Source organism: Dreissena polymorpha, chromosome 4 (genome assembly GCF_020536995.1).
Source record: "Dreissena polymorpha isolate Duluth1 chromosome 4, UMN_Dpol_1.0, whole genome shotgun sequence".
Lineage (NCBI taxonomy): Eukaryota > Metazoa > Mollusca > Bivalvia > Myida > Dreissenidae > Dreissena > Dreissena polymorpha.
The window spans coordinates 130,507,998-130,520,297 of NC_068358.1; the positions used below are offsets into that span (position 1 = coordinate 130,507,998).

A 12,300-nucleotide genomic window follows, 5' to 3' on the forward strand; every position below is an offset into this window, starting at 1 on the left:
CGGGCAAACTGGTTCCCATAAGGGCAATTCTAAAATATAAAGAAGTGAAACTCCAGCTGCTGGAGCAGTATTGAATTCTTATTATAAACAATTAGTTGGTCCTTTATTTAAGGCAAGCAATTAGGGCATTGTTAGTTTACAACTTGACACTTATATGATCGAAACGCTAATAATGTAGAATCGGGTAATATTGTAAAACGTTACGCTCACATTAATTAGCGATGAAGCTCGCATTAATGGCAGTTTATACCTGCGTTTATCAATAGTGGCAAAATATTTAGGGCTAGTTTAATGTCCGTATCAAAACCAAACGAATTCGAATGCGACAAAAAGCATATGTTTGTGTTTATCTGCGTATTAACGAGGAATATATTTAAACTATTATTAAATTTATTTGTTACAAATAATGTGATACAATCAACAATTAATTTTTAGAGATATATTTATCGTTTTTCTTTTTTTGAATTTTTATTGGTTTTTATTAACATTAAATTCTATATGTTGACTCCTTTATTGTTACTGTTTTTTTTTATAGATTCAATATATATAGGATCTTGCATGAGTGGTCGTTTTGTATTGAATTTATTAAACAAGTCATCAAAATAAAGATAAATACGAGGCTTGTCGAGTTTTTATCTTTATTAAGATGACGAGTTTAATAAATTGACAACAAAATGACCACGAATCTAAGATTCTATTTATAATATGACCAACACATTTTCTTATTTATTTTAAGCTCTTTTCACCGTATATTCACATTGTAAAAGAGTTTAACTGAAGAAATTTGCTGGAATAATGACGTCATTTCGTTAAAAAAAGGCGTAATTTCACAGTTATATAAGTAGTGTAAAAACACCCGTGTAATAAACAAAATTTAGCATTACGTTATTTCACTCCTGAAGCGTAGGTAATGTTATAAAAAATTGTAGAAACGCCCGCAAGTTATTGACCTATATTTCGTCATTTAAATACATCAGCATTGTGTCATCAGTTCCAGATATAGCTGGATATGCGGTTAAAGAAGCCGTTCACACTATTGGCGAAGGCGCTGGTCGAGAAGGAGCTGGCAGTCTCCCTCAGGCTTTCCACTCCACAGGAGATGGCACCCGATATAATGCTGGAGAACACCCTGAAATGGACAAATAATTAAAAAAATCAGTTCAATATATTTTATCCTCCTTGTCAATAGGTTTATGTAGGTCGTGGTTTACAAGCAATATCTGCATATAACAACACTTTATATACATTCTATAATTAATAGCTTTTACATTGCAGTATAAACATGATTGTTAATGTAAAAGAATAACTTCAATTCCTTATCACAACTACTGGAAAAGAGGTAGCAAGTTTCCATTCTTGACTTTAGCGCAAATCGTTGAAATAATAAAAATAAAAACATGATAGTTCAAGGACAGATACGATTTTGCTCCTCTAACCGTAGTCGTAGTTTTGTGCATTTTACAATGGTAAATAAACATTTGTATTAATATTATTTAGTAACTACACATATAATTCTGAAAAAAAATCAGAATTTGAAAGTGATAACAACTGAGTTGTTACCGAAAATAACCTTCAATGAAGTACATAGTACATTTGCTTGACATCGAATGTCATAAGTGAGCACCCCCACCCCTAAGAAAAGAGAGCTAATGACTGACTTTGCAATTTATATCATACCTTAAAAAATGATAACAACTTAGTTGGCACCCGATCCCATACTAAAATAACCGCTGAAAGGGGGAGGTGACATAAACTGAAATGTTTTCACATACCGTATAGAAAACCCGAACTAAATATTTGTAAACTTAGCTTATGATAACAATCAAAAGATAGAATGAGTAATATGAGAAAATAAAGGTGTTTTTGGTCTGGGGCGTAGACCTAAGGCCATATCAATGATACAAATTTCTGAGACAGTAAGAATTGGCTGGCTGCCAAAACCCACGAATGAATGAATTCCCAAAAGTCCGATTTACCACTTGGCGGTAATTCACGGCAATCAAAGAAGTTATTCGCAGATCTCAATAACCCGCCTTGTAAATACAGAACATCACTATATAACATGACAGTGTCATAAAACGTGTAAAAAATATTATTGAAGCAAAATTGCTAAGCATTGTCTACGACGTAGTTTTTATTGTTTGCATATTCCTGCGAGAATAAGTTCCTCACTTGACGGTGTAGGCCGAAAAGATACGAGTGTCTACGGAGACAGTAAGAAGATTTTTTTTCTGATACATTTTTTGAAGACATTACAGTTGGTATTTATAAACATATTTTAAGATATTGTTATTTAATTATGCGTTAACGAGACATTCAAGAAAAAAGAAAATGAAAAAACAACAACAACACATTTTCATGATCATTCTCGGAAATAGACGACGTTACCGGATATGATATTTCACTGCGCAGATCGAGCGCGCAAATCGAGCGCGAAAAGTTCTATGTGAGACAACGTACACAATCTGTACACCGTTCTTTAACAGGGTAAAGGCCCAGTCTCACTATGATGCCGGCGGAGCCCCTTTGCGTGATCCGGAATCTACCGGGATGAACCGGGGCTCTACCGGGATGAACCGGGGCTCCATCGGGGACGACCGAGATGAACCGGGTAAAACCGGGGCTCCACTGGGAAAGTATTAAAATGTTTAATACCTCCAGGATGAACCGGGAGTCACCGGGAAGGACCGGCAACGACCGGCGCGGCACCGGGAACAACCGGGACGGCACCGTAGCTCCACCGGGGCCCATACAGACTCCGGCAGAGCTACGACAACGCCCCGGTGAATGCCGTTAGAGTCCCGGTATAGCCACGTTATATAAGAAAACAGGTGCTCTACCGGAACGCCACCGGCATTCACCGGGGCTCCTCCGGGGAATTACCGGCGTCGACCGGGGTAACACCGGGGCGTTGCCGTAGCTATGCCGGGGTCTGATGCCGGTATAGACACGGTGAGTGCCGGCGGTTTTACGGTATACCGGGTCTCTGCCGGCTTTCACCGGGGCTCAACCGGGGCACTACCGGCGACAACCGGGGCTATGCCGGGACGCTGCCGGCTTTCACCGGGGCACTACCGGCGACAACCGGGGCTCTGCCGGGGCCTCACCGGGATAAACCGTAGCCAGTCCGGGTTGACCGGGACTCTGCCGGGCTGTTAACCGGCTTCAACCGGGGCGGCACCGAGAAATAGTGTGACTGCGTTAAAACATTTCTACGAATCATCCCGGTCCTCGCCGGTCGACCGGCGTTAGCAAACCGGGATGAACCGGGGCTCTACCGGCAAAAGTGAGACTTGGGCTTAAGTGGATTTTCTTTTGTATACACATTACCAAGGAAGTATGAGTGTTTTTCTGATCTGTTAATTATGTAATAGAAAGCTATTTTAGGCTATTGGAAGTGATTTATTTGACGCCAACAGTAACAGTTTTTATGCGGCCATGTTGTTGTTTTTGTATATCTTCACCGCCTATGTAGACGAACCTCTACCAGATCTGTAGAGTTGAACAAAAGGTTATCGTTCCCACAACCAGTATCGTGTTGTCCTCCACCGTCTATGTACACTGTAGTATATACACAACTATTGTCTTGTCTTACGGTCTCTGAGCTTCTGCACTCAACCGCTAGGGTCAATCCGTATAAATTCGGACAAAGGGAGAAATTCGAACAAAACATCGTAAATGCATTTTACGTCACACTAAACCTAGACCCAGGCCTTCAGCGCCTACAGCGCTTTTATTATTGATAGGGAACACACGCTTTTATAATGTTGCAGGCAAAACGTAGGTCATTAGAATAGAAAAAAATACACACGTACCTTGTGTCACGCAGGCCGATGAGAAGTCGCGCTTCCTCCATTCCCATCAGTGAGGTGTATGCATCGCCGTTTGTGTCCAAGAAGTCGCAGAAATCCTTGCCGTCCACTTCACCTGGAAAACAAGTTCACTTTACATATTGTGTCCATGTCCTCCTTACAAAAATGAATTAATTATTAGGATTAAACATATGACGTGTTAGTTTAAACATATTTCTTTTTTAATTATTTGTTTAATCCTCGGGTTTATTGAAACGCTCTCGAGTCCGTTTCCTGGGACAAGAACCAGAACTTGGTGTATTTTAGGGAGACCGAAAGAAAGCTCCCCAAATGGGGATGGAACCTGTGACTTCACGGTCGCTAGACGAACAACATATCCATTACGCCACAGCGTCCTAAATGAAGTGTTCAGGGCGTTTTATACATTGGGTTTATTACGTTTGATTTATGTCTCTTTTTTAATTCCTATGTTTTTAATATATATTTAACCCAACTAAATGATTGATGGGCTAAGTGTGAAATAAAAATAGTGGTTTACACCCACCGCACTAAGGCGGTGATTAGAGCGTTAACCATTTTTGAGTTAAATGTCGGTCTGCACGTATTGTAGAGACCACCGGTAATTGGATGAAAACAAATCTAACGGGAGTTCACAAGCATATTGCTTGATTATTCTATATCATAGTGCATAATAACTTGCTTAATTTTAATCAATTTCACTACAATACACGTGTTTATCGACTTTTCATTATATGTATACTTAATCGTACTTAAATACAAGAAAATCATGTAAACCAATAATGTCCAATAATAGATCGGTTTTGTTATGTTTCGTAATGCAAATGATACTATTTTTACATTTGATAAAGCCAATATTATATTCTACCTTCATTGCAGTCCAGAATAGCGTTGATACCAGCGATTTTTATGTCCAAGCATGAGGTGGAAGATGACTCGTATATTGGTTGCATGTGACCGACGAGGCAAATGCTGGTTTGATTCAACCACTGCTTACCCTGGAATACACAAAGAACCCAGGCTTTGGCAAACAGCGTAGACCCAGATGAGACGCCGCATGATGCGGCGTCTCATCAGGGTCTGCGCTGTTTGCTTAAAGAGTCGCTATTTGTTCATCGTACATTTAGTTGCATCATTTACGCTTTGAACTTCAATGTCTTGTACAAAAACAAAACACACATATAAGCTGATCCAATATATGGTTTCTACCAATAAAAATTATGGACCCATTAAATCCACGGTACTTTTGTACATTGTCTTATTTTCAATGTATACTAATATAAAAGAAAGACAGTGGTTTGTGCAATTGCATGCATGGAACGTCACTATTTGACGTGGAGACTTTCGAAATGATGCTGAATTTTCATTTCAATATTATTGCATTTGACTATTGAAAACCCCATACAAATTCGTCAAACGAGTCGTAGTTCGCATCAATCTTGGAGCAAAAGTGTTTGCTAATTTTCCGCGTGTATCCACGTGCACCGCATGGGAATCTTCGCTCCAAGCAATCATAAAATTCGCAGCGCCCCCATCGAGCTTGTTGCAGGCAGCTTGCAAATTCGGCAGCGGGTACTTGAAATACAATAAAACGCCCTCAATTAGGTTACAATAAATCGGAAAAAATATGCAAAATAAATCCAAATATAAACATAGGACAACTTTGTGTATAGTATTTGTCTTAGTTCTTTTCACTTTTTTTCACTTCTTGTATGTAAGATGCATGCGAAAGTCTATACCGTGTAAAAGTAACAAGAATTACGATTAGTGTGTCGGAAAATTCATTTTAAAAGTATTATAATTATCGTAGTAAAAACCTGAATTTTGATCATGATGAATAGAGTTAAAATTGCATTTTGTTTCGGTAAGGCTAAGCTTTTTTTAATTTGTAACACTGCTATATAGAATGAATATAAGTATTAATATAATGTGATAGAAACGTTTGGTGAAAAGAAACGACTTTATATTGAACTATACACAAATGTAAATACTGATATAATCAGCCATAATAAGGCTCTGTTTTACGAGTGCTTTTATACATATGTGTCTGAGAAAACTGGGCTTAATTCAGGTGCGTAAAGTGTCGTCCCAGATTAGCCTGTTCAGTCCGCACATGCTAATCAGGGACGACACTTTCCGCTTTTATGGTATTTTAAGTTTCAAGGAAGTCCCTCCTTACCGAAAAATCAAGTTTAGGCGGAAAGTGTCGTCCCTGATTAGCCTGTGCGGACTGCACAGGCTAATCTGGGACGACACTTTACGCACATAATTAAGCCCAGCTTTCTCAGAACAAGACTTATATGTGGAAATGTCGAACAACTGTTCTTTATTTGAGACGTTTGGCTTATAATTAAATAAAAGGCAATCATACTTAATGCAACAACACCAGATATGATACTGTAGCATTGTGTGAACTGCTAATAATGTCAGATTAGAAGACACGTCATGTTCAGATGATATGTACTGATGCTCAGGATTTCTTATTTTAATAATGAGTGTTTCAAATGTGTCTCAATCGTTTATTTTTTACTATTAAGCTGCACATGTTTCCAATTGCGGCAGACATCGATTGATATTTTTTTATTAATGGTATCCTTAATGAGTTTTATGACTTGCGATTGAAAAGCCGATTTAAAGATGTAACAATATTTGAAAACGGTCGATAAGTCACATACTATGGAATAATATCTTTTGAGCGAAAATAATGTTAAACTTAAAAAGTACATATATGATACGGTGTGTGGTGGCATGTGTTGGGTATGCGGATACTTTGATAACAGATGACACGTCGATGCCAGATAACAACAAAAGCAACGCGCGAAAGGTAAGTTCATCAGTTGTTTTTTTTAAGTTACACCATAAAGGTTAGTTTTTTAGACAAGGCACATGATCGAGTTTATAAATGGTGTATTCTTTTCTATTGCAAAGAAAAACATCACGGAAGAATGGAAGATTTTTTCCCCAAAAATAGAAAATTCGGTCGGAAAAAAGCATTAACTGGATGAACAGTAAACATTTCAACAAAATAAAACTACTTAGAAATATTGCAAGGAATTGTTTGATATTCCAGCATGTAGAGTAATCACCGTGCTTCAAATACTGAAATTTTGATAGTATTAAATGAAATATAAACGAAGATATAGCATGTTTTAATAAGTGGTATTCATGAAGTTACGGATACTTTGATTCCCGATATAGGGCACTTCGGATAACAGAGACTTTCAACAAATTGGGCACTCTGATAACCGAGTTTTATCTTCTTCCTGAAATGCATTTATGTATATTATGGCTAGTCTTACCAAAACACTTTGAAGTACGAATCAATTTGCATTGTCAAGCCCGACACATTTTGAATCTATGCATAGCGTAACTACATACACATGTAAAATATAACCACTGACATTGTTCGTTTTCAAAAATCTTATTACTTTTAATTTATATTATAAACATTATAAGTGCAAATTTTAAATAAGATTCAAATGCTTATTTCTGAAGTAATATATTTCAAGTGACGACCGAAAATACTTGTCTAAATACTAAATAATAAACTTGCTTTTAAGTGGTAATTGAGATTAAGACAATTGAAAATAAAACGGATCATGTGGATCAACACGACTGTGTTCAATTGAACTTTTAGCAGGACTCTAGATAAGGGGAGAAAGGGGTCTTACAGCGGCCAATACACCTCATACAATCCTTTGTCATTGGTGCTCATTAGAATCGCACCATGAAGACGATAGTAATGCGTAGCCACAAATTTATAAGAGATTGGAAAACTCCCTTTATATTGAGCTTTACACATTCCTTTCTATTTTATTATCATATTCCAAAGGGATAAGAACATGTTTCGGTAATAGACCCTTTTCACGTTTTTAATTGACGTCAGTACATATTTTTTTTTTATTTATTGCCTGCTTACTATAGCAGTATTCCACAGCAAATTCTGCATTTCTGATCACTAAATAGAGTGTGTTATATCTGTTAAAAAGTTATCTGGAATCGAAGTGCCATTGTCTTTGAGATGATCGGTAAAGGAAGTGTCCATGAAAATTTTGGCATCCGACTCTTAAAACATTTGAATTTCCTCAAATGCGTATTCAACTAAAATTTAAAATGTTGCAACATTAATGGACATATTGATCGTTTATTTCGATTAGTTGGCACGTTCTTTATCTATTTCCAAGTATTTTGATTTTGTTGAAATACATACTGATCATCGAATTAATGACGATTATCGATTAAATGTTATCTCTTTTTATAAGCCATTGTTTTTCTCACAACTTTTTTGCTCCGCAATACGAAGTACTATTCCATTAATCGACCAAACAATGTTACGTGTCTGAAAACCAAATGAACAGAACATAAATGCAAAAAAGCTGAAGAACTCAATTCTCGCGCGTGGCTTTTGTTGTTATCTGGTATCGAAGTGCCATCTGTTATCAAAGTATCCGCATACCCGGCGTGAATAGGGTTTAACCCTTAAAGCGCTGGAGCCGAATTTTAAAGGCCTTTGCAAACAGTTTGGATCCAGATGAGACGCCACAGAACGTGGCGTCTCATCTGGATCCAAACTGTTTGCTATTCTGAAAGTATTCTTTGAAAAAAATCGAAGAAAATGCTAATTTTAGAAATTCTGCAGACGACATTTTAGCAGACGACAAATTTCCCAGCATGCAAAGGTTTAATGCATGTGCGAAAAATGTCGTCCAAGATTAGCTTAAGCAGTCCGCCTGAACTAGAATTTTGCTAAGAAGACACTTTCTCTTAACGAAAAATATCACAAAAGCGGAAAGTATCGTCCCTGATTAGCCTATGTGGACTGCACAGGCTAATCTGGGACGACATTTTACGCACATGCCTTAAACCCCCTTTTTATAGAGCACGGCCCATATATGATACGTTGTGTCGTGACAAGAACCGCGCGGCTATGTTTATTGTCAATGTCAATATTTGTGTCAAATAACATACGACTGCACTATGTTAAATGTCACAAGACTGCACTTTGATGTCAAAATAGCGATTTTCAGCTTCATATGTGATCATTCATTGAAGGACTTTTTAATAACCTGGACCATATGTTTATCTGCATGAGACGGTCTTTCTCACGCAAAATCGTGTTAATGCATAGGTCAATTTGGGGGGTCAAACATAAAATACAGCACTTCATTGTCAAGTCAAAAGGTTTCTGCTCTATCACTTGACCGCGAATAAAAGATTTAAAAAAATCGGAACAAATGTTCACCTATAGGATACGGTGTGTCAGGCGCAAAACCGCGCATCTTAAATCTGAAAGGTCAAAGGTTTAAATATATGACTAAATTGTCAGAAAAGGTATTATGCGCTGTCAAACAGGATCTTGCAACAAGCGATTTAAAACTTAGGTTGAACGTTATTGTTGATCTGTAGAAGTCGGTTTGTCACACAAAATTATCGCGTGGCTATCTTCAGTGCCCATGTTGTTTCGGTAAAAAGTGAAAATCTTGTCAAAATAGGGCTATACCATGACCACTTATTGCTGATTTGGCAATTGTGTTTACCAGTGTGAGTCGGTTTAATACACAATAAAACCAAATTGTTACCTTCAATTTCCATTTTTGTGTTTTAAAAACGATGATGTTATATTCATAAATCGATTTAAAAAAAAAAGGAATATAGTTGACACTTTTTCATGATATCATTTCATCGTTCCTCAAAACGTTATAAGTCTGTTGCTCTGGTCTCCTTTCTACCATTGAGTAATTAAATGGTAATTAAATTGAATGCGTTTAAATTCCCTTTTATTATTGTTTAATTTGAGTTGCAATGCTTTAAGGTTAAATCTTATTTACAATTATATGTATCATGAATATTACTGCGCCAAGTGTGAGATAGGTTGAGCGCTCTTAAACCGGTTTAACCCCTCAATGCTTTGCATTGACCGTTCCAAGGCGATGACCCCAGCTTTATTCCTGTATGTGTGTATGTTGTTTTGTATTTTGCTGTTTCGTACTGTTTTGGAAATTGGTCACTTGCCTTAAATTAAGGACCAACTAATTGTTTATAATGAAAATGCAAAACTGCTCCAGCAGCTGGAGTTTCACTTCTTTATTTTCTGAAATTGACCGCTCTACAACTTTTCCATGAAATGAATCTTTAAAGGAACATAAAAACCTGTAAAAATGTACGAGTCGTTTTAAATGCAGTGTATCCACGGTACTACCTTACAGGCCATACTTTTGACCAACGTCACAATTCAGAGCTGATTGTCAAGGCCTTAAGTATTTGTTTAAGCTGTATTTGATATTATTAACATTGTCACGGATAATTCTTCTTATGCTATTCATAATTATTTTATTTGATAAATGTTTCATTTGGTTGCACTTTTGACACATTGTGTTAGATCAGCATATTATTTTTTCTCTAAATAATTGTATAGTTAGAAAATAAATTTGACTCATAAATGCACGCTTTTTATCTTATTGAAATTGAAAAATAATCAGCTAAAAAGGCAGAGCAAACATATTCAGTAATGCCTATGATCAGAGCAGAATTCATAAATATTAAATAAACACGTTTGCTTAACTTGTCCTTAAACAAATTCATCGATATGATTTGTGATATCTTGTCATGTTCATCAAATTATACGTGGGTCATTAAAAGTTTAAAAGATAACAATTGATTGTCGCTTTATTAGCTATTCAAAATGATTATACATTGTGAATGATAAGAAAACTCTTATATTTATTTTATGATTACAAAAAATATCGATGCAGATATTATTAAATAAATTTCACTCTTCGGAAAAAGCACTTTCCAACCTTTTCTTATGTATAAAAAAGAATCATTAAAAACAATGAAATGCATCTGTGATTATATGTCGATTATCTAATAATATAGTCTATATTTTAAGATCAAATAACATTATAACCGTCACAATGCACTTTAGTGTACGGACGTATACACCCATCGACTTATTGGAAATGCTATATTTGGATTTGCAATGAACATGTTTCCTTTTTGAAAACACCCTATTCGCCATAAATTAAAGCGTTGTTATTCAGCATTTACCTATGAGCGTTTACTATCAAATATGAAAAAAACGCGTGTGTTATTAAAGTAACATATTAAATAACTAATTGTAAATTGTGATCACATCGGAATATAATTAATATTAAAATAAATGCTTCCATATAAATTTGCGCGATAAATATATACACATACGCTAAACCAGTTGTATTTTGTTGCGAAATTTATATTTGAGAATGAATTCTTGACATTTCTTCTAATCTTACCCTGATTGGCAGCAATAGGAACATTTGTGTTGTCCTTGTCTCTTAACCTGAGCCAGGAAGGGACAGCAAAAGCATGCCCCACGAACACTGCACCAAACATCAACATCAACAGCTTCATTGTTATATCCGTATTTAGTTTGCTTTACTTTAGAATGGTTGCTGTTAAAGTAATTGACATACTAAATATGATAACGTTATATCAGTATTCTATCATATCAGTGATGTCACTGATGTAAGTCCATTTGTCAATTTTACGTACTACGTACGTATTAGTAATCTTATAAACACAGTCAAAGTCCTTTCTAGTAAATACATCAGCATCATGATATAAATGATTTAACAATCAATAAAATTATCCGTATTTATAATCTTAGACATATTTAGTATAATCATAGTCATTTATCGCAATTCACGATATTAAGTCAACATCAATTAGGAATTATTTTCTCAATCATTTATCAAGCAATTATTAAAACAAATAGAGTAGGTGAGTCTCAAAACAATCATCATGTATGTAATTTTGCACACGCATGTAAACCAATAATGCAGACAATTCAAAATGTATCAAAGTGCACTTATTGGCAGAGTATTCGTATTTGTAAAAGTAATGGAGAGCTGTTTTTGTGTGCCTTATTTCCCTTAAGGATCTTCCAATATGTTTTCGGGGGTTTCTCATTAACTGCACGTAATATAGAATTAATTTTGCTTCATGGTATTGATTTCTTGCTGAGTGACATTCGGGACGAAGCCATGATTTATTGTTAAGGAAATAGTTTGTATCATTTGCTTTTTCATTTGGGATGTTTCTGAGGTGGCGTTACCAAAGACGAGTTGCACTTCGTGTGTGATAAAGCCCTATGTTGGCCATGACTGGGTTATACATTTAGGCCCAGATATTGCCCCTTTATTTGGTGTTTCTTATTGTTGATTATAAGTTCGCCATTTTGATCTTGTTTCCAGGGAGGGTGGCTAATAATTTTTGTTTCAACTGATTTATGATTTGCTTTGACATAGTATAATAGAGTTACTCGATGCTAGTACATTGCGACCATCTGAGAATAAATGAGTAAATATAAAATCAAAGTCCGTGATAAAATTGTAGCTTACGACTGTTTCCCACACACACTCAATGAAGTATTTGTCCCTGGATGTAAACGCGCTAGTTGTATCATCTTTACGGGTATTGTCACGTTTTGGTT

The 12,300-nt window shown here is 36.1% G+C and overlaps 1 protein-coding gene across 1 annotated transcript; it reads right to left on the bottom strand.

Annotated features, from left to right (window-relative positions):
• Positions 1 to 372: 372 nt before the first annotated feature.
• Positions 373 to 11,288, bottom strand: LOC127876475 (uncharacterized). The gene is made up of 5 exons (XM_052421787.1): positions 11,102 to 11,288; positions 5,236 to 5,405; positions 4,699 to 4,828; positions 3,816 to 3,927; positions 373 to 1,129 (listed from the first exon to the last, which is right to left on the bottom strand). Exons 1-5 carry the CDS (start codon positions 11,217 to 11,219, stop codon positions 988 to 990), a joined length of 672 nt encoding a protein of 223 aa, XP_052277747.1. The 5' UTR covers positions 11,220 to 11,288; the 3' UTR covers positions 373 to 987.
• Positions 11,289 to 12,300: the final 1,012 nt, after the last annotated feature.